Source organism: Macaca thibetana, chromosome 11, assembly GCF_024542745.1.
Source record: "Macaca thibetana thibetana isolate TM-01 chromosome 11, ASM2454274v1, whole genome shotgun sequence".
In the NCBI taxonomy this organism is placed as follows: domain Eukaryota; kingdom Metazoa; phylum Chordata; class Mammalia; order Primates; family Cercopithecidae; genus Macaca; species Macaca thibetana.
The window spans coordinates 4423303-4447621 of record NC_065588.1 but is presented as its reverse complement, the minus strand read 5'-3'; the positions used below and the strand labels follow the sequence as shown (position 1 = coordinate 4447621).

Sequence of the window (24319 nt, the reverse complement as noted above, 5' to 3'; positions counted from 1 at the left end):
TGTGTGTCTGGAACCGACGTGCCTTCCGTGCGCCTCCGGGGTCTCTGCACTCTCTTTCAATGGGCTGATTACAACACAGAGGATGTGGACAGCGGAGTTTTTCCTGTTTGATGTCACACTGCTACCCTTTAAAAGTCTGATGGCAAAAAGGAGGGAATTCAGTCTAGGATCCTCACACCAGCTACTTGCAAGGGAGAAGGAAAAGGCCAGTGAGGCCTGGGCCAGGAGAGTCCCGACAGGAGTGTCAGGTTTCAATCTCAGCACCAGCCACTCAGAGCAGGGCGTGATGTTGGGGGCCCGCCTCAGGCTCTGGGTCTGTGCCTTGTGCAGCGTCTGCAGCATGAGCGTCATCAGAGCCTATCCCAATGCCTCCCCATTGCTCGGCTCCAGCTGGGGTGGCCTGATCCACCTGTACACAGCCACAGCCAGGAACAGCTACCACCTGCAGATCCACAAGAATGGCCACGTGGATGGCGCACCCCATCAGACCATCTACAGTGAGTAGGACTTCAAGCTGGGAAGAAGGGGTGCGCCCCTGTTGTCCATCTACAGGGGGCTTGGGGAGGTTGGGGACTAGACTGGAGGGCTAATCCAACCCTCCAAGCTTTCTGCCCAGGAACCACTTATTGTCTGTGTGTGTGTGTGTGTGTGTGTGTGTGTATTTAAATCTTAGGGGAAGATTCTGTCACTCTCCTAATTAGTATTTGCTGGTTTTTCTAACATGCATACTTTTTGTTTAAACTAAAACCCTTCCCACAGTAGGAGCCATATTCCCTTTGCCCCATCAAAAGATTCAGAAAATATACTGAAAGAAAAGCAAGGAGTCTAAGAGAAAAAGAAGCCAGGCAGATCAACAGACACTAAGTTTCAGCTCCTGGACTTCAGGCTGGGTTAACTAGGCAGGTTGGAAAGAAGATTCCCAGGTCATACCCAGATTGTAATAGATAAATCTGGGGGCTCTTTCCAATTCTGGCCTTATAAAAATTCTTGGAAAAATGTATTAAACACAGACTGTCCAGGAATGTTGTCTTGGTGAGAATGGCCAAGTATACAACCCATCCACCCATTCATTTGTCCATGCATCCATCCATCCAACCTTTAAACTTTAACAGGTTTAAAGGCTGTTTCAGATACTCAGGTACCCCGGTACCCAGTACGCATTGGTGATTCTTCTCCGTGGAACTGAAAGGTGTCCAGTCAGTAGCAAGTCAAGCTAGTTAGAAACTTATTGGCAATGTGAGACAACTGGAATATTTTTAAAGATCAGGTTTGTGGAGAATTGGATCACAATCCACAATAATCAATCCATTAGCAATGATTCAAATGAGGGCCACTTTGTGCGCACCTATATAAGGGGTAATGTGGTAGGAGCAGGGATATTGAAAAAGACTGGATCTTCTATTTTAAGAAAACATGTGAATACCTCTAAGAATATATAAAAATGCAAAGTGATCCAATATAGCTCAAATTAAGGGAAAGAAAAATTAGTTAGACAATCTCTAACTAAAGAAAACATAGGAATTATGATTTGCCTTTTATTGTTGTAATAAGTTAATTATTTTTGCTGTGACCTTGCTGTGTGTGAGGCATTTATTCTTCTAGGAACCAAAGGTCCTTAAACCTGGTTGCAAGATATATAACATGCAAAATTAAGTTGCAAGATATATGACATGCGAAATTGACAGTTTAAACCTCCTCAAGTGCTAGATGCATATTGATAGGAGATAAAAGGAGAGAGAAAAGTTCTCTCCAAATACCAAACAGGTTCCAGAACTCTAGAGGATATACTAAGACTCAGGAGTCAACATCTTGGAAACCAAGTGTGAGTCTCGTGGCAAAAATTTCAATTAAATCTGGATATACTTGATGAACCCCAAGTGTTGTTCATTTTATTCAATGGATATTTAACAGGATCTACAATGTGCCTGGCATTCTATCAAGCTCTGTGACTGAAAAGTAAGACACAACCCCTCAAGGACCTTGTGGTCTGTCGTCCTGCCTTGTCAGCCAGCTCACTACCAGACTTTAGGAAATGCGACTTTGCGCCTCTCATGGAGCGGCCACTCTTACTCTAATTCAAGACTCTATGTGATTTAAAATGCAGAATAGTAGATGATGGTAAATTGTTTTGATTCTCTTAGATGGAAAGGGCGGCATCCAACTAGAGAATGTTTACACAACTTGTCTCGAATCCTGGAATCCCATTGCTGAAAGGAACTCCTTAAAGACGTTTCCTCCTGAACAAGAATTAGGGTAGAACGGAACAGGCTGGCTACGGTGGGGAGTGAGTGTGAAGAGTCGACCTCCTGGGCTGGCATTCTGAACTGTAGACCTTTTCCTTGAAAACCCACCTCGTATCAGGCCCCAAGGGATCACTGAGTGCTAGCTGAATTAAAAGGATTGAGAGGCAGCAAAACAAATGGAACTGACTTCAGATCTTTAAAAACAGAAATACGGTTTTGTTTTCTTAGACACCGGCACTAGCTAAACATTGCATCTTTAAAGAGTTAAACACGAATATGGGGAGGGGAACTTAGGGTCAGGGGAGTGGGAGAGAGATCTGCTTTTCCTAGTCTATGTAGATAACTTTTTGTACTGTTCAATCAGTTGTCACGTGTATTATGGGGGGGAAAAAGTGCAGGAAAAAAATTACACAATACAATTAAAAGTTACCCAAAAGAGGCCAGGTGTGGTGGCTCATGCATATAATCCCAGCACCTTGGGAGGCCAAGGCAAGAGAATCACTTGAAGTCAGGGGTTAAAGACCAGCCTGGCCAACATGGGGAAACCCTGTCTCTACTAAAAATACAAAAATTAGCTGGGCGTGGTGGTGCGTGCCTGTAATCCCAGCTACTTGGGAGGCTGAGGCAGGAGAATTGCTTGAACCCAGGAGGCGGAGGTTGCAGTGAGCTGAGATCACACCACTGTGCTCCAGCCTGGGCGACAGAGCGAGACTCCGTCTCAAAAAAAAAAAAAAAAAAAGTTACGTAAAAAGAAAGAGGAAAGATTAATGCACGTAGATAAGAATCACAACTAATTAAATGTCTGGTGAAGGATTTGTAATGACCTCATCAGTGACTGTTAAGCAATGTTTTTACACTGACGGAAACCTAAAATGTGAGGGGTATTTTTTCCACTCCTAATTATCCATTTCTAGTGAATTCTGGTTCATCTTATTATTTTGCTGTGAGAAATTCTTAAGAGTTGAGTGCACGACCCATCTTTGGGTCATTGGACTTGACAAAATGAAATTATCTCCTGCCTACCAGATTCTTCAAGCTCCCTTGGGACTCACAAGCGCTGCTGCCAGGTACCCCTCTGATGTCCCTATCACCTGTTTCATGAACAAGGCCATCCTCTGACTCCCCTTTATCCTCATTATATGGAACCAGCAAGACAGAGATGTTTATTGCCCCTGGTAATATCACATCCTAGATCCTGATATTTTCACTTCCTCCATCTTCCCCACAGGAACTTTCTTTACTTGAAGCTGAGTTACCGTTGGGCTCCTCAAGCCTTCTTCATACATTTTTATTTTGAGGTGCTCAAAGCACTTCACTGCTATCATCTTATTTATCACTTACTAGCCACAAGAGTAGAACGGAGTAGATAATTTCCTACTTGTATAAGCAGAGGTTGAGGCAAAGCGGTAATAGTAAAACTTACTAGCATTTAGGAAGTACTTTCTAAAAGATAAAAACATTATCTCATTATGTCTTCAAGAGGACCAAATGAGGTAAGTAAATGTTTCTGCCATCCTCATTTTATATGTGAAAAAACGAGAGTTAAAGAACTTAAATCGGCCGGGCGCGGTGGCTCAAGCCTGTAATCCCAGCACTTTGGGAGGCCGAGACGGGCGGATCACGAGTTCAGGAGATCGAGACCATCCTGGCTAACACGGTGAAACCCCGTCTCTACTAAAATACAAAAAAAAATTAGCCGGGCGAGGTGGCGGGCGTCTGTACTCCCAGCTACTCGGGAGGCTGAGGCAGGAGAATGGCGTGAACCCGGGAGGCGGGGCTTGCAGTGAGCTGAGATCCGGCCATTGCACTCCAGCCTGGGCAACAGAGCTAGACTCCGTCTCAAAAAAAAAAAAAAAAAAAAAAAAAAAAAAAAAAAAAAAAAAAAAAAGAACTTAAATCACTGGCTGAAGGTCAGACAGGGAGTAAAAGACCTAGAGGACATCTTGACCCCAAATCCCACGCTCTTCCAAGGTCACACACATGCAGACAGCTCCAAGGTCACACGCATGCAGACAGCTCCAAGGTCACACGCATGCAGACAGCTCCAAGGTCACACGCATGCAGACAGCTCCAAGGTCACACGCATGCAGACAGCTCCGTCATTGAAGGCAAAGTCCATTCAGCCTGCTCAGCTCCAACAGGCGGGGCGGGGGGCTCCGGCAGTCAGTGGTTTGTGCCTTCCTTCTGCAAAATTCTCCCGTGAATCTGTGCAGACTGCGGAAAGATGCCTTTTGAAAGCGCAAAGGAAAGAAACCGTGACTCTCACGTTTTCTACACTTTCACATTGACTCACACTGTTTGACGGAAGAGTCTGTGTCCCCCTGTACCAACTGTTCACAGTTCCTCAGCCACTGCCAGAGGTTTTCTAGGGGGACTGGCTCTGGAGACGGGGACCACATGGGCCATATGCACTGCCCACACTGACCCCAAGCATCAGGCCAGCACGCCTGTCAAGGCCTGGGCCCGGCATAAACAGCAGGTCAGAAGACGCCACGTGATGTCCTCTGTTTGTGCGACACTTTCGAGTCACTTTTACCACCATTATCCCATTTGATCATCACCCTATGAAGTAGGCAGGACAGCTATTGTTCTATTTCACAGCTGAGGAAACTGAGGCTAGAGCAATAAGTTGCCCAAGACTGCAAGGTCAGCAAGTGGCACAGTTGGGACCAAAATCCAAGTTCCCCGGTTCTTGGTGCCTGGCTCAGTGCCTCTTCCCTGAGCCCTCAGCGGTGCCGTGACTCCTTGTCCTCACTGCCTGCAGCATGTATTTTAGCATTTGATGTTGTCTTCTCAGACTCTTAGTGATTTCTGCTGGAGGCTTGCTACCGCAGAGTAGGAACATGCCTCTGACCTGAGTTTCACTCCTGCCTTAGTTTCCTTATCACTTAATTAGGATATTGCTGCTACTACTACTACTACTAATAATAATAATTAGTACTAACAATATAACATTTGTTTTGAGAATTTAAAATATGTAAAGTGCTTAGAGTGCAACCACTCAAAGACCATTACTAAATGTAATTTTTTCCCAATTAGACTGAAAAGTCTCCAGAACAAAAATCATTTCTTTCATGTTCCTTATGTTTCTCCAAAGGTTTACCACAAAACTAGCCATACATTTGAGACACATAGGCAGACACCACTGTGGAGGAATTTAAGCATCCTTTGTGCCTGTCATACCCCAGTCCACCTTCTGGAAGCTTCCCTCAAGTTTCTCCTCAGCCAAACTTTCAAACAAATTAACTTCTCTCTTTGGCCCTCTTCCTTTCTCACCTTTCTGGGGCTTGTCTCCACTCTCATTCCCTCTGTTCCATTTCATTCCAATTTCAGCCCCTATCATGATTTCTGCTGAGCTAGTATCGAATTATTGCTGCTTATTTTCCTCAAAGGTCCTTGTATTGAGCCTGCATGGGATGGGAGAGGAGCTTTGGGCTTTCAATCACCCCAGGAGGCTCCATCACTTGCTAGGCACAGACATTGGGCATTCACAACCTCTCCAAGCTACAGTTGCAGAAAAGGAATTTGAATCCCTGCATGGGAGTCTAGCTGCCTCCCTGGGGGCTGTGAGGTCGGATGAGATGCAGCTGGAAATTTCTGTGATAAGCAACCGGAAGTGGCCCCAAAGACCTAAAGTAATGATTTTTAACAGAAGATGTCAGGTAATTAAACAACATTTGGGGAAGAAGTCTTGCTGAATTATCACTCATGTTACACTAGTATATGGTCTAATTGTGCCTTTGCCACAAAACAGAAAGCACACTTAAAGCCGTTATCAATTACTTAAGAGGTAGGTCATGTGAATGGGTTTCAGACTCTTGTCAGAGACTAGCTTTTGAGAGGGGACACTGAAAGTCTATGAGGGACTGTACCTGGAGGGGTCACCACCAAGTGAGAAAATGACAACCAACCCAAGAAAAGCCCAAGAAGAAAATTCCATCCATCACTGGTATTGATTCAACATAAACAGTTATACCCTCTGCTCCTAAGTAGCTCACTCTAACGAAGGCGCTAGATAGGTAAACTCAGTTAAAGCAAGGTAAATGGAATACATGCTGTAATAGAGGCGAAGGCATTGTCCTGAGGAGCTGAGAAGAAAGAACAACTGATTTTGAATGGAAAGATGAGGAAAGGCTTCATAGAGATGGTGATGCCTGAGCCTGGTCTTGAAGAATGAGTGACTTCAATAAGTAGAGAAGGAAGAGGGAGATCAACTCTAACACCGTTCTGTACACATACTGGGTGTTGACTGATTAGTATTAGACGATTACACAGACATCCAGGTGGAGAATCAGACTCTGTGGACAAGCTGGATCCTTGAAAGACATCTCAGCATAGATTTAAAAATCACAAAATAGAAGGCATGGAAGAATGTAACTATCACCACAAACATTCAAAGGCATTAGTAAGGCAAAAGGGAAAATAGGTAGAGAGAGAGAAACATGTGTTCAGCACAGGTAGAAGAATGCCAGGAGCTCAGAGTGCCCCATACAGGCAGCAAGATGAAGCAGGAGGTGAATGACTGTATACGTGCTGGGGGCAAGAGAGAATGTCAGAAGCAATGCTGAATATGTAGAAATGAGGCTGAATTTAGGGGTGTGGAAGTCATCATCACCCTTAAAAATCAATCCAGGGAGGTTTCATGAAGGTGGGTTTTCAGGAGGTGCTTGAAGGTGGGAACTGGATGCTCAATGAGTCTGCCCTGCCTGGTTTTCTCCATAGGTGCCCTGATGATCAGATCAGAGGATGCTGGCTTTGTGGTGATTACAGGTGTGATGAGCAGAAGATACCTCTGCATGGATTTCAGAGGCAACATTTTTGGATCAGTGAGTTTCTTTTTTGTGTTGTTCACCATACGCAAACAATTAACCTAATTTCTTTGACAGGACACAGACTTTTCTAGCTTAACAATTCCATATGCAGTGTACCCTGGTGACCTGTTTCCACTGATGCTTCATGCGGTCCAGGTATTGAATGCTCAGGTTTAATAGCTGGGGTTTGAACTTAGGCAGTCTGGCTCCAGATCCCAGGCTCTCAGCCCCTAGTCTGCACTGCCCACTGGAACCCATTTTTGGATCTAGCACAGGACCTGGTATGTAGTCGCAGGTTCTCGAGTCATGTCAATTCACGTTGTAAAGTGCATTAGAAAAGGGTGAAAAGCCATTGGTGTCTTCTTGGTTCTGGGATTAGCTGTGACTTTAGGTAAATCTCCTCACTTCTCCAAACTTCAGCATTTTCACTTGGAAAAAGTGAAGTGGAATAGACCATGTGACCTGTGAATCTCCCTCCAGTTAAAGATTTTTAATTAATAACCCCTGCCCCAATTGTGATCGTTATTCATTTGGATTGGTAAGCAAAGGATTTCCCAAACTAAAGGCTGTTGGCCTCTTTTCAAGGATTTTGAGATAGTCAAATAGTAGGACTGCTTATCTCAGGATTCTCTTACCACCCCTCTTGCCCACGAGAAACTCCACAAGAACAGAGACTTTCTGTTTTGCTTTCTGCTGCATCCCAGCCCCTACAATAGTGTCTGGCTAGAGTAGGAAAAAAAAAAAAATCAGTTGAACAACTGTTGAAATATAGGTAACTAACTAAACATCTCTTGAACCCATCTAGGCACGTAGACAGTCCTGGTCTGTAAACTGCTTACTTTGTGGAGTTTGAGGATTAAAAGAAATAACATGCAGGCCCGGCGCAGTGGCTCAAGCCTGTAATCCCAGCACTTTGGGAGGCCGAGGCGGGTGGATCACGAGGTCAGGAGATCGAGACCATCCTGGCTAACATGGTGAAACCCCGTCTCTACTAAAAATACAAAAAAAAAAAAAAAAAAAAAAAACACTAGCCGGGCGTCGTGGCGGGTGCCTGTAGTCCCAGCTACTCGGGAGGCTGAGGCAGGAGAATGGCATAAACCCGGGAGGCGGAGCTTGCAGTGAGCCGAGATCCGGTCACTGCACTCCAGCCTGGGCGACAGAGCGAGACTCCGTCTCAAAAAAAAAACAAAAACAAAACAAAACAAAAAAAAAGAAATAACATGCAAAGGCCTTTGTGGAGCACTCAGTAAAACCCAGTACTACTGGTAGAGGATTCAAACCCAGCTCATCTGTCAGCAAAGTTCATGTCTCCAATCCCCTCAGTGCCCTCATTCATGTTTGACCCTACAAACTCCATCCCCTCTCCTTTCTCCAGCAAGGAGACAAACCCAAGCCAATTTTCAGCCAGCAGAGACTTGGAAAAGGTAGAGGGCGGGAAGGAGGAGGTGGTGCCTACTCCAGGAAAACCACAGGCCAGGCCAGCCCGGGCCTCCAGGCAGTAAGCGCAGGCCCCAGTAGTCTAGTCTCTGAAAGGGGGAACTATAGTCAGGGCTTGAGCATTAATCAGAACCACTTGACCCCAGCAGGGAACAAAGGGGTGAAGGCTCAACACCCTCAGCCGTTCAGGACTTCAGGCCGGCTGGCACAAGCATGTGGCCCCAGGAGGAGCGGGGTGGGTGGTGGACCAGCCTTCACGTGGCTCGCTCTTGCCCTTCCAGCACTATTTCAACCCGGAGAACTGCAGGTTCCGACACTGGACGCTGGAGAACGGCTACGACGTCTACCACTCTCCTCAGCATCACTTTCTGGTCAGTCTGGGCCGGGCGAAGAGGGCCTTCCTGCCAGGCATGAACCCACCCCCCTACTCCCAGTTCCTGTCCCGGAGGAACGAGATCCCCCTCATCCACTTCAACACCCCCAGACCACGGCGGCACACCCGGAGCGCCGAGGACGACTCGGAGCGGGACCCCCTGAACGTGCTGAAGCCCCGGGCCCGGATGACCCCGGCCCCGGCCTCCTGCTCACAGGAGCTCCCGAGCGCCGAGGACAACAGCCCGGTGGCCAGCGACCCGTTAGGGGTGGTCAGGGGCGGTCGGGTGAACACGCACGCTGGGGGAACGGGCCCGGAAGCCTGCCGCCCCTTCCCCAAGTTCATCTAGGGTGGCTGGAAGGGCACCCTCTTTAACCCATCCCTCAGCATAGCAGCTCTTCCCAAGGACCAGCTCCCTTGACGTTCCGAGGATGGGAAAGGTGACAGGGGCAATGTATGGAATTTGCTGCTTCTCTGGGGTCCCTTCCACAGGAGGTCCTGTGAGAATCAACCTTTGAGGCCCAAGTCATGGGGTTTCACCACCTTCCTCACTCCACATAGAACACCTTTCCGAATAGGAAACCCCAACAGGTAAACTAGAAATTTCCCCTTCATGAAGGTAGAGAGAAGGGGATCTCTCCCGACATATTTCTCTTCCCTGTGCCTCTCTTCTTTATCACCTTTAAGCAAAAAACAAAACAAAACAAAACAAAAAGCAGTGGGTTCCTGAGCTCAGGACTTCGAAGGTGTGGGGGAAGAGGCGATCCAGAGATCCCAGAAACTTCCCCACTGCCCTGTGCATTTATGTTACATGCCCCGATCCCACTGGCATTTGAGTGTGCAAACCTTAACAACTGAACGGGGCAAGTTGATGAAAACACTACTTTCAAGCCTTCGTTCTTCCTTGAGCATCTCTGGGGAAGAGCTGTCAAAAGACCAGTGGTAGGCTGGTGAAAACTTGACAAGTAAACTTGATGCTTGCTGGACTGAGGCAGGAATCATAATAGAAAACTCAGCCTCCCTACAGGGTGAGCACCCTGTGTCTCGCTGTCTCCCTCTCTGCAGCCACAGCCAGAGGGCCCAGAATGGCCCCACTCTGTTCCCAAGTGGCTCATGATACAGCCTCACCTTTTGGCCCCATCTCTGGTTTTTGAAAATGTAGTCTAAGGAATAGCTTTTATATTGGTTCATGAAAATCTACCCTGCTAGGATTTGCTTTTCAAAGTGGAAATAAATTCCAACTCTCCTAAGAGGCATTTAATTAAGGCTGTACTTCCAGGTTGAGCAGGAATCCATTCTGAACAAACTACAAAAATGTGACTGAGAAGGGGGCCTTGAGAGACTGGGGCCGCTCTGGGTTAGGTTTTCTGTGGACTGAAAAACCGTGTGCTTTCCTCTAAATGAAGCGGCATCAAGGACTCAGGGGGAAAGAAATCCAATAATTAGGGGATATGTTGTAGAAGTTATGAAAAAGCAACCACATGGTCAGGTTCTTGACTGTGGTCTCTAGGGCTCTGCAGCAGCAGTGGCTCTTGGATTCGTTAAAACACTCCTAGGCTGACACATCTGGGTCTCAATCCCCTTGGAAATTCTTGGTGCATTAGATGAAGTCGGCTTTCAGTCCCAGGAGCCCCAGTGCTATCTGGAGGAAACAAAGCTTCCCAGAGCAAGCAGGAGAGGCGCAGAGGAGCACCAGGCAGGTGGGCCTGACGGTCAGCTCTCATCCCAGCCTTACCCCCTTACTGCGGTTCTTCCCGTAAGGGGACTCCGTTTTCCTACCTCTCTTTAAATGACCACCTAAAGGACAGAATATTAACAAGCAAAGTCGATTCAACAACAGCTTCTTCCCAGTCACCTTTTTTTTTTCTCACTGACATCACGTACTAACCTTATACTTTGCTCTATTCTTTCTAGTTATCAGAGAAACATTGGGCAACTGTTTTGACCTGATGGTTTTAAGCTGAACTTGAAGGATTGGTTCCTATTCTGAAACAGTAAAACTATGTATAATAGTATATAGCCATGCATGGCAAATATTTTAATATTTCTGTTTTCATTTCCTGTTGGAAATATTATCCTGCACAATAGCTATTGGAGGCTCCCCAGTGAAAGATCCCAAAAGGATTTTGGTGGAAAACTGGTTGTAATCTCACAAACTCAACTCTATCATCAGGGGTTTTCTTTATGGCAAAGCCATAATAGTTCCTACAATTTCTTATATCCCTCATCATGTGGCAATATTTATTTATTTATTTGGAAGTTTGCCTATCCTTCTATATTTATAGATATTTATAAAAATGTAACCCCTTTTTCCTTTCTTCTGTTTAAAATAAAAATAAAATTTATCTCAGCTTCTGTTAGCTTATTCTCTCTGTAGTATTACTTAAAAGCACATTGGAATATAAGAATAAAAAGGATTATGGGAGGGGAACATTAGGGAAATCCAGAGAAGGCAAAATTGAAAAAAATATGTTAGAATTTTAAATTTTTCAAAGATTTCTTCCATTCATAAGCAGACTCAACAATTTTAATTGATCTGGACAGATTTATTTAAGTTTTATCAATACTGGATTTCTGATGATTCTAACCCTAAAGTGTTTTCTTTTTTTTTTTTTTTTTTAAGACGGAGTCTTGCTCTGTCACCCAGGCTGGAGTGCAGTGGCACGATCTCGGCTCACTGCAACCTCCGGGTTCAAGCAATTCTCCTGCCTCAGCCTCCCAAGTAGCTGGGATTATAGGCGCCTGCCACCATGCCTGGCTAATTTTTGTAATTTTAGTAGAGACAGTGTTTCACCATCTTGGCCAGGGTGGTCTCGAACTCCTGACCTTGTGATATACCCGTCTCAGCCTCCCGAAATGCTAGGATTACAGGCGTGAGCCCCCGCGTCCAGCCGTGTTTTAAGAGGGAATTTTTATTTGAAAACTACACACCAACACAACCACATCAGCATTTCAGTAAACCAAATGCTATGCACTTAACACATACACAGTGTTACTGTCCTATGAGATTTGATAGCAGGACACCAAGAGAATGAATCTACATTCTGAGATTGGTGTTCCCAGAGTTCCTTCTTTCAGAGGGAACTATGAAAAGGAGAGACTTTACATACGCGCATGAGCATTCACTACAGGTCCTTGGCCAAAGATTGGGGAGCACATGCACAGGGTAAGATAGAGTGAGTCCCACAAAGATTGCCTGCTACAGCAGTAGGAGATAGATAGCGAGCAATACCAGAGGCTATGCAACGTTGAAACGCATTAGAAATCCAACCAAACCTGGGTGAAGAGAACTTACTGAGTGCCTCAGAACTCAAAAGGCTGTTCTTATAAGACTAAGCCCCAGAGGCAAGGAGTATATCCTAAAACTAAATTCAAAACTGAAATAGACTTGCTGTAAGAGAGAATTATACCAATCCTGGCAAAACTACAAGGATCTGCCAATAATTTCACTGACTGCCAGAATAGAACTTAACACCTTTTAAAGGAAGAGGACATGATTCAGACTTAATACATGGTATCCTATACAATCAGTAACAGTAAAATAAAACAACTGAACATGAGAATAGGAAAAAAACATGTGCACAGTCAAGAGAAAATGCTATCACTAGAAACTAGTAAGATGATCTAAAGATAAAGAAAGCTAATTTAAATTACCTTACCTGAGTAACAGAGAATAAGTTTTCTAAAAATGAGTAGAACCTCAATGATCTGTGAGACCTTATTAAGCTGTCCAACATATAAGTAAGTTGAGTCCCAGAAGAAAAGGAGCATAAAGAATTGGGGAGTAAAAAATATGTGAAGATATGGTGGCTGAAAATTTCCCAATTATTGGTTAAAAACAAGTGTACTAATACAAGAAGCTCAGAAAACTCCAAGCAAGACAAATGCAAAGATCACAATTACGTATACTGTAGTCAAACTGTTAAAAATCAAAAATAAACAGAAAATCTGAAAGCTACTGTAGACAAATGACACTTTATATATAGAGGAACAGCTATAATAGTGGTGGATGTCTCGTCGTAACAATGGAAACTAGAAAACAATGGAATGACGCATTGAAAAGGTTGAAAGAAAATAAAAAAGCTACCTACCCAGAATTACACATACAGCAAAAATATCCTTCAAAATTAAGGTGGAATAAAAATGGAGAGAAATTATTGCCATGCTGAAAAGGAGTAACACCAGATGGACATTTAGAATTACAGAAAGAAAACCATCATTAAATGTGTGAATACATTTAAACTATATATATTGTATACCTTCTTCCCCGATTTCACTAAGACACTGCTTAAGGCAAAAATTATAACACTGTATGCAGGTTTTGTAACACATATAGATGTAATATATAAGGCAAAACTCCCACACAGGATGGGAGGGATAAATGAAACAATATGGTTATAAGATTATAACACTGTATGTAAAAATCATACAATATTAACTCTAGACTGTGATAAATTAAGGATGCATATTGTAGTCCCTAAAGCAACCACTAAAATAATCACAATAAGTCAAGAGTGGTGATATGCACCTGTAGTCCTGGCTTCTCAGGAGGCTGAGGCTGGAGAATCACTTGAGCCTGGGAGGCAGAGGTTGCAGTGAGCTATGATCATACCACTGCACTTCAACTTGGTGACAGAGTCAGACCCTGTCTCTAAAAACAAAAAATTTAAAAATAATAATAATTAAAAGAGGTGTAGGTAAAAAGTCAATAGAGATATTAAAATAGGATACTAAAGAAAATTCAATTATTCCAAAGAAGAGAAGAAAAGGAGGAGCAGAATAAAAATCAAATGGGACAAACAGAAAAATGACAGACTAAACCAAATTATAGCAATAGTTACATTAAATGTAAATGGGCCAAACACTATAACTAAAGACAGGAATGGTCAAGTTGGATTAAAAAAAATACCCAACTATATGTTTTGTACAAAACACACACTTAAAGAGTGGAAAGATATATAGTGAAGACATTCAATATAAAAAATATGAACTTACTATATTAATATCATAGAGAATAGGCTTCAAGTGAAGGAATACTGCATAAATAGAGGAACAATTCATAATAATAAATGGGCTAATTCATCAGGAAGACATAAAACTCCTAACGACTCATGTCCCTAAAAACAAAGCAATAAAATACATGAAGAAAACTGACAAAACTGAAAAAATAGGTCCAAATCTCAGAAATGTGAACACCCCTCTCTCAGTAATTGACTAAGCAAATACACAAAAAATTAGTGAGGATACAGATATCTGAACAACATTATTAACTAACTTCATTTAGTTGACATGTGTAGACCACGAAATCCAACAACTACAGAATACATTCTCTTTCTGAGTACGAATTAAACAGTCATCAAAATAGATTATATGCTTGGCTAAGAAGTCTCAATTCACTGAAAATTTCAAAATCTTACAGAATATTCTCTCCTGCCATTAAATTGGAAATGACCAAGCTATTTGAAAAAAATCCCCGAATATTTTCAAATAGTACATTTATAAATAATACATGAATCAAAGAGCAAATCAAAAATAAAATTAGAAAGTACATCTAACTAAACGACAATAAAAATAAAACATACCAAACTTTACGATACACAGCGAAAGCAGTGCTTAGAAAAGCTCTATAATTTAAAAACTTATATATAAAAAGAGAGAAGGTTAAAATCAATCTAAGATTATTCATTAAGACTCTAGGAGGACATAAAAAACAAATTAGGTCCCAAATAAGTAGACAGAGGATATAAGAACAGAAATCAATGAATTAGAAAAGAGACAACAGAAAGGTTGGTTTCAAGAAAAAATTAATAGAACTGAAAAATTATTTGCCAAGAATATTAAGGAAAAGAGAAAATACAAAATACCAGTATGAAAAATGACAGAGGGGGGCGGGTGTGGTGGCTCACACCTGTATAACCCAGCACTTTGGGAGGCTGAAGCGGGTGGATCACTTGAGACCAAGAATTTGAGACCAGGCTGGTCAACATGGTGAAACCCTGTCTCCACTAAAATTATAAAAATTAGCCGGGCGTGGTGGCAGGCACCTGTAGTCCCAGCTACTTGGGAGGCTGAGACTGGAGAATCGCTTGAACTCAGGAGGCAGAGGTACAGTGAGCTGAGATCATGCCACTGCACTCCAGGTTGGGCAACAGAGTGAAAACTAAATAAGTAAATAAATAAATCGTTTTAAATATTTAAAAAAGAAAAATAGCAGAGGGGATATCACGAAATAAATTAAAAAGACAATAAGTGAACATTAAAAATAACTTTGTGACAATAAATTTGACAATTTCGATGAAAGATAAAGTACTTGAAAAATCTAAATTGATAAAAACTGACACAAGATGACACAGAAAATCTGAATACCTCCTATTTTAAAAGTTAAACTATCAAAAAATTCCCACAAACAAAACTCCAGATTCAGATAGTTTCAGTAGCAAATTCTACTAAACATTTCAGCCAATCCTACCCAAACTTTTCCAGAGCATTATCACCTCTTAACCTGTTATATAATGACAAAACAACTTTGACTTCCAAATGTGGCAAAGAAATGACCAAAAAAAAAAAAAAACCAACTACAAATTAAAAATCTTTGTGAACACAGATACAAAAATATTTAACAAAATAGAGCAAACCAAATCCAACAATATAAAAATTTTAATAATATAAGTTGAGTTTATTCCAAGTAGTATGAAAGATTGATTTAACATTTTAAAATGTAATTCGAGATATTAATGAAATAAAGAAGAAAAATAGTATCAGTTCAATAGACACAGGAAAAAACTAGACAAAGTTTAATATTTATTTATGACAAAAACTCTCAGCAAACTAGGACTGTCAGAGAACTTTCTCCACCTGATAAAATGCATCTAGGAAAAACCTACAGCTAACATCGTATCTTAAGACAGCCTCACAACCTGATCTGAAATTAGGAATAAGCAAAAATGTTTTCTTTCATTGTGGATTGAGTTTCCCTTTTCTAAAACGCTTGGAACCAAAAGCATTTTGCATTTTTTACTTTTTCAGATTTTATAAATACATAATGAGATATTCTTAGGGATGCAATCCAAGTCTAAACATGAAATTCATTTACATTTCATATGTACCTTATATCTGATGGTAATTTGGTACAATATTTTGAATAATTTTGTTCATGAAACAAAGTTTGTATACATTAAACCATCAGAAAGCAAAGGTATCACTGTCTCATGTCAGTGCTCAAAAAGTTTTGAATTTTGGAGCATTTAGGATTTCGAACTTTTGAATTAGGGATGCTCAACCTGTACTTTTGTTTAATTCTGCTGGAGGTCTTAGGCAGTGCGATAAGGCAAGAAACAAACGGCATACAGATACAAAAACGTCTCTACTTTGGGAGGACATGATTGTCTACGTAGAAAGTCCTAGGGTATCCACAAAGCAATTACCAGAACTCAACTACAGCTAAAAATAACATGTAAATTTAGCTACACACACACACAAAAAAAATTATATACCAGCAGAAAACACTGAAAAGTAAATTAAAATGTAAAAATTCAATTTATAACAGGGTCGTAAGCATAAAATAGGAATAAACAAAAACATAAAATAATTAGGGACAAATTTAATGTCATACATAAATATTACAAAACACCCATGAGAAAAATTCGTTATATCGAGAGAGATACTGATTTGGAGGACTCAGTCTTGTTAAAATGTCAATTATTCCACAAGTACATTCTCAGCAGCCTTTTTAAAATAGAAATGAACAAGCTGACTTAAAAATGTATATGGAACAAGGTAATCTAACTATATTACACGTGCATAAAACCACCTCACTGGGGTGGTGTGGAAAGATGCTGACTGACCTAAGTAATTTTGGAAATGAGTGAAGTCTCCAAGACTAACGGCCAAAAGGAACTGCACATAAGCATTACATTGATGAATACAGATGGCCACACACAGAAATATTTATAGCTACGTATACATACGTGGATTAGTATACACACATATATTTCCTTGTTCTGTTAGCTGAGAGGGCCTAAAGAAACAACACCTCAACAGTAACGAGCACACCTAGCTCCCGTCTTGGTTTCTTAAAACTGTTCTCTAATAAAAGGAACCACAGCGCCTTGAAGAAATGGCTGGTTCTAGGAATGGGACACAAAATATGCAAGAGGAGCCTGGAGTGTCTAGTACTGACAGAAAGTACATCTGTGTTAAAACAACAGCAACAACAATAAAAACAAGCCAAGTTGATGGGGGTATTTCAAAGGAACACAAGAGCCAACTGAAAGAGCTTCCAGTGGCTAAAGCTGGAGCAATCTGAGAAACAACAACAAAAAGTAGCATGGGATTATAACCCAAAGTATAAAATAACTATTCACAAGTCCAAAATGATATAAATGATTGAATAAATAAATACATAAATAAGGTAATAAGAAAAAACATCATCCATGAAGAATTCCAAATAACTTCTAGATACACCCTCCTCAAAAAGAACGATCACAAATCCCTACTCCTTGTGTGCACAGTGACTTCCTGACTTTCTTCCACAAGTACTGTATGGAAAGACAGAAAAAAAGAATAGCTTTACAAGGGAGAAACGTGACAAACACTACTTTAGCCAAGTGATCAAAGTCAACATCAACAATCAAATGAAACAAGTCGTATTTATAGCATCTACCCTTGATATGATGTAATGAAAATGGAACTTTACAGGCCAGGCGCAGTGGCTCACGCCTGTAATCCCAGCACTTTGGGAGGCTGAGGCAGGTGGATCACCTGAGGTCAGGAGTTTAAGACTAGCCTCACCAACACGGAGAAACCCCATCTCTACTAAAAATACAAAATTAGCTGGGTGGTGGTGCATGCCTGTAATCCCAGCTACTTGGGAGGCTGAGGCAGGAGAATTGCTTGAACCCAAGAGGTGGAGGTTGCAGTAGTGAGCCGAGATCGTGCCACTGCACTCCAGCCTGGGCGACAAGGGCAAAACTAAAAGGGGAGGGGAGGGGAGGAGAGGAGAGGGGGAGGGAAGGGGAGGGGAGGGGGAGGGGAGGGGAGGGAAGGGGGACTTTACTTTTCAATAACCCCAGTCTAATCATGAGAAAAATATCAGACAAATTCCAACAGAGTCATCCTACAAAACACCCGACTAGCACTTCTCAAACTCCGCGGGTCATTAAAAAAAACAAAGTCTGAGCAACTGTTAACAGCCAAGAGGAGTCTAAGCACAGAAAGGCAAACACTGCATGATCTCGCTCATATGTGGGAGCGAACAAAGCTGATCCAACAGAAGGAGAATAGTGGTTACCAGGGGCTGGAAAAGAGGGGAGAAGACGGATGGGAAGAGGCTGATCAATGGGCACCAAATTATAGTGAGATAGAAGGAATAAGTTCTAGTGTTCTATCGCACTGTGTGGTGACTATGGTTAGCAATACTTTATTGTACATTTTCAAATAGCTAGAAAAGAGGATTTTGAATGCTCCCAACACAAAGAAATGAGCAACGTTTGAGGTGATGGATATGCCAATTACCCTAATTTGATCACTTCATGTTGTATACAGTTATCAAAATATCACTCTATACCCCATAAATATGTACAATTATCTGTCAATTTTTTTAAAAAGCAAGGGTAGTTGCACAACGATGTGAATGTACCTAATGCCACGGAACTGTCTACTTAAAAATAGTTGATTTGGTAAATTCTGTTATGTATATTTTCCACATTAAAAAAGCAAGGGTAATGAAATGTGTGTGTATACACACACACACACACACACACACACACGAGGAATCTAAGAAGACATGAAAACTAAATGTAATGTGATATCCTGGATGGGATTCTGGAATAGAAACATGCCATTAGGTGAAAACTAAGGAAATCTGAATAAACTATGGACTTTGGTTAATAATGTGTCAATATCAATTCATTAACATAAGATGTTAATAACAGAGGACACTGGATGCAAGTGTATGGGAATTCTGCATATGGTCTCAATTTTTCATAAACCTAAAAACTGCTCTAAAAAGTCTGTTTTTAAAAAATTTACGTGGAAATACAAAGGACCTGCAATGAGCCAAAACAACCCTGAAAAAGAACAAGTACATAGGTGACTTATACACTTTATTTCAAGACTTGCTATGAATGTAGAATAATCAGGACAATGTGTTATTTGCATATGGATAGACAAAAAGGTAAATGGAATGAAATAAGGAGCCCAGCAATACACCAACACTTACACAATAAGTTGAATTATGACAAAAGAACCAAATAAATTCAAGGGAAAAGAAAAGTCTTTTCAACAAATGCTGCTAGAACAATTTGATGTCCAGGTAAATAACCATAAGCCTCAACCTGCTACCTCACACCACACACAAAAATTCCAGATGGATCAAGACCTAAATATAAAATTTATAAATCATAAATCTTCTAGAAGAAAACAGAGTCTCCAAGACCAGGGGATAGACAAAAATTTCTTAGACAAAGAAAGCAATAATCATAAAACAAACACAATGGTAAATCAGTCTTATGAAAATCAACAACTTAAATTTGATAAATGATAGACTAAAATTATATTTTATAATAAATATATAGCCTGGAATGTTATATATAATATGTGCAGATACATGTGTATACACACACACACACACACACACAATTTGTATACCCAAAACATATAAAGAACTCCTACAACTCAAAAATAAAAAGATGACACAATTTTTTTAATTGATAAGATTTTAATACACATTTCACAAAGAAAGCTGTATGAATGACCAATAAGAACTGTACATTAAAAAGCATTCCATATAATCAGTTAAAATTGCAGTGATATACTACCATACAACAATCAGAATGGCTAAAATTTTAAAAACTGATAATAACAAATGTTGGCAAGGGTGTGAAGCACCTAGAACTCATTGTTGATAAGTATGAAATGGTACAACCACCATGGAAAAAGATCTGGCAAGTTTCTTATAAAACTAAACATACACCAACATATAACCTATAACTCAGCAATTCCACTCCTAGATTATATACCCAAGAGAAATGAAAACGTATGTCCACAAAAAGACTTGTAAAAATATTTATAGCAGCTTTATTCATAATAGCTCCAAACTAGAAATGGTCCTTGTGTTCATCAATAGAAGAATAAACAAACTATTGTATATTTATGCATTGGAATTCAATGCAGTAATTTTTTTAAAAGGCACAATTAGTAATGAGCAACCCAGCACCCAGATCTTGGTTTCTAAATACCATGTATACCAGGTGTCTTTCATTTCATTTCCAAAGAACCAGGGCTCTTTAGAGAAAAAGCTGATTCTGGGGCTGGGGTTTGGGAAGAATGAGTCTGGAGCATACTGTTAATACCAGAAAGGAAGTACTTAAAGAATGATGAGATTATGTCACCAGAACGTAAGAGCCAGCCTGAAAGGGTTCCCACAGGACAAAGTTGGGACTGTGTAACCATAAAATACTAAGAGTACTGTAGTATAAGCCGCTGAATAAGAACTTCTGAGTTCATACCGACATAAATAAGCAAGCAAGAAGGGAGAGCTCTTAGTACAGAATGCCAACTAATACAGAAGCAAAAGTAGAGTCATGGTGTGAGTTGGCTAAATGAAAAAATAAAAATAAAAAAAAAAGAGTCAGAAAATAAATAATAAAGGCTAAAAGAATAGTTGCAAGTTTAATGAGGAACCAGACATATTGATATAACATTTTGTCCCTCCTGACATGACCAAGGACACATCCTTGCTGGGCTGCTTCTGACAAAAGTATACAATCCAAATCTAATAATGAGGGTACGTCAGGAAAAAACACAAGAACTCACCTATTTTTTAAAAAGTAACAAGGTCAAGAAAGACAGAGTTCATCTGGTTAGACAGATGGTGGCAGAAAAAAGAAGGGCAAAGGAAGGCAAAGGAGTAGATGGAAGGACATGAAGACACATGACAACTAAATGCAACACAACACACAGTCCTGATTGATTGGATTGATTCAGGAAAAAAAAAAAAAACCCACAGGTACATCAACAAAATAATTGACAGAATTTAAATATGGTCTTTGGATTAGCTAATAGGCAATATCAATGTCAAATTTCCTGACTCTGATATTTATTCTGGGTTATATATAAGAACATCCTTGATCTCAGGAAACACACAGTGAAATTTTGTAGGGAAAGAGTATGAGGACTCAAAGTTACTCTCCAATGTTTCAGGGGAAAACAGAGGGAGAGAAAAAAAATGGCAAAGCAAGTGGGACAACATGTAAGCAAGTGGTGAATAAGTGTGAAGAGTATATAGCCATTCCTTCTACTGTTCTTGCAACTTTTCTGTAGGTTTGATAACTCCAAAATAAAAGATTACCAAAACACATGCACATACACGTTTCTGTAATTATCCTCTATGAGGATACAGTAGCTCAGTGCTGTTTTTTTTTTTTTTTTTTTTTTTTTTTTTTGAGACGGAGTCTTGCTCTGTCGTCCAGGTGGGAGTGCAGTGGCACGATCTTGGCTCACTGCAAGCTCTGCCTCCCAGGTTCACACCATTCTCCTGCCTCAGGCTCCCGAGTAGCTGGGACTACAGGCACCTGCCACCACGCCCAGCTAATTTTTTCTATTTTTTAGTAGAGACGGGGTTTCACTGTTAGCTAGGATGGTCTCGATCTCCTGACCTCATGATCTGCCCGCCTAGGCCTCCCAAAGTGCTGGGATTATGGGCATGAGCCACCGCGCCCGGCCAGCTCAGCGATTTAAAGACAGTTGCTTAGTCACAAAATGACTAAGAACCAGGTCTTGAACTTGAATCCAGGCCTTCTGACAATAGATCTTTCCAGTGTCCCTGCCCTGTCACTTATCAATGAACAGATCACCCCCTTAGGCCATATTGCTGAACAATGAACCAAGCGATTGAGAACTGTGGGGGGAAATCCTGAAGTTTTAAAGCACTGGTAGTTACCTGTCATGATGACCTACTTGAGCATCTTGTTTGAAGACAAAAGAACTGACATGTATTTCAATCTGAAAGCTGTACTTCCAAATTGATGGGGCCCAAAGAAAGAGGGGTAAAAAGCAGCATTTACATAAAACAAGGATGTTTTCTAGGAGCCTCATTTAATTTCCAAACTGGTGAGTGCTCCGTCTGACAGCAGGCACTCAGCACAGCACCCCCGCTCTACTGAACACTTCTTTCCTTTGCATCTCCTGTGTCTGTGCTTAATGGGGCTGATAATTACACCCGGTGAATTCACCTAGGATGCCATTTTAATTAAGTTGTGACTGGCCTTAATATAGTGAAGACATATAATAGAACCATTTAACTTACACGAATTCAACTACTTGTAAATGTAATATGCATGCAAGTATACATAATATAAGCATCTTTACTTAAGTGATATGGCCAAATACTGCACTTCCTGCATAAGCCTAAGCCATGGAATGAGTGTGAGATGCACTGTTCTCTCAGGGACATCTTACTTTATGTGCTTCCCCTAATATGAGCATGTCTTTGCTGAGTATGACACATAGCATTTAAAGAAATTGGTCAGAATAAAGATGCTAGCTAAAACAGGTTTTTAGTTAAAACGAAATAAAGGAGAATCCTCATCCAAAAATGGAGATGAACAGTAGGTGAGTGAGGAGTGGGAAGGACAGGAAAATAAGAGGCAGGTGAATGGGAGCCATGGTTTCGACTCCAGGTGCAAGGGAGCCTAAGCAACAGGCTACGCCTGAAGCTGTGAGCCTGGGGGTGAAGCCTGGAACGGGAAACTTCTGCCCATTCCCTCTGCTCGGCCTCAGACTAAACCTAACAGAAACAGGCAAGACAAGGGGGAAAGATGAGCGGGTGGAACACAGAGGACTTTTAGAGCAGTGAAAATACTCTGCATGATACTATGATGGCAGAATACATGTCTTCATACATTTGTCCAAACCCACAGATCATGCCACGCCAAGAGTGAACCCTAATGTAAACTATGGATTTCAGGTGAGGTTGATGCATCAGCGTGGGCTCACCAATGGTGACCAATGGTGGGGGATGTTGGCAGTGGGAGAAGTTATGCATGTGTGGGGGCAGGGGACAGACGGGAAATCTTTGTATCTTCCTCTCACTTTTGCTGGGAAACTGAAGTTTCTCTTAAAAAATTAAGACTCTTAAAAAATGCGTTCGTTAAAAAACAAACAAAAACCAGGGAAAATATTACAAATAAAACGTCATTGGATAAAAGACTCAGGCAAAGTGAGAGCTCTATGACATTCACAGATGGGAGGATGACAAATCCTAAGCTAATCTAGAAATTCAATGTGCAGGCTCCTCGGTCAGCCATTGGAGGCACTCTGGCCTGGTCCCTGCCAACATTCCTGGCCTTGCTTCTTCAAATGGCCCAACAGCCAGTGCTGCCATCTTCCCTGCCTCCAGCCTTGTGCTCCTATAGCACCCCCTACAGCCTGCTCTCCACATTGCAAGCAGGGTGGTCCTACTGAAACAAGTCTGATCACATCACTCTGCCCAAATTGGCCAATGGCGTCTCATCTCACTTGAGTAAAAGCCCAAAGCCTCAGCACAGGCCACCAGGTCATGTGGCCTGTCCTCTTCTCCCATCACTCTCCCATTCCCCTTGCTCAAAGGAGTCAAGCCTGATCCCTCCTCATGGCCTCTGCACTCTACTCCTTCCATGCTACTCCTCTCCCCAGAGCAGCAGATCTTCCTTCCTTCAGTACGGACATCATCGAGTCCTCTCCCTGCCCGTCCTGGATAAAGCAGCATTCCTCCCGCCAGTCTCCATCCCCCTTACTCTGCCCTATTTTGCTCAACAGCACTGACCACAATGTGAGCCAACACACTGTCTTCTCTGATAGAACAAAAGTTCCACAAGGATACAGACTTTGTGTTTTGGTTCATTGCTACATATTCACAGCTTTATCACAGTTGCAATAGTTCTTAAAATAGCCTGGCATGTGTGTGCCATGCTCAAAAAATAAGTATTGAATAACTACGTAAATGAAGAGACGCATGTGACTCCAATAAAATTTGTAACACAATTTTTCTGCAAATCAACCAATTAATTCCAAAATTTACATGGAATAAAAGTGCACAAATAGTTAAGACAACTTTAAAAATGGTCAAGAGGAGGTATCCACCCTTCAAGATACTCAGCTGCAAAGCCACAGTCACTAAGTATGACACTAATAAGGGAATACATAGATAACTAAAATAGAACAGAGTCCACAGACTCTTAGCAAATGAGGGTGTGTGAGGCCTGACAGCACACATCACAAACCAATTGGGAAAGTACAGTCTTTATAATGGTGTTGGGATAACTGTTTCAACCACATGAAAAAAAAATTAAATTCTTACATTATACTATAAAAAGCAAAGTTTAAGTTCAAGATTTGACATTCAGAAGTTCTCAAAAACTATAAGGAGAGATTACTGTATGACCTCATGGTAGAGAAGTCTTCTTAAAGATACACAC

The 24319-nt window shown here is 41.4% G+C and overlaps 1 protein-coding gene across 1 annotated transcript; it reads left to right on the top strand.

The window, feature by feature from the left end:
• Positions 1-10861, top strand: FGF23 (fibroblast growth factor 23). The gene is made up of 3 exons (XM_050750183.1): positions 1-497; positions 6966-7069; positions 8773-10861. The coding sequence occupies exons 1-3, from the start codon at positions 83-85 to the stop codon at positions 9211-9213; spliced, it is 960 nt and encodes a 319-aa protein (XP_050606140.1). The 5' UTR covers positions 1-82; the 3' UTR covers positions 9214-10861.
• The last annotated feature ends 13458 nt before the right edge of the window (positions 10862-24319 follow it).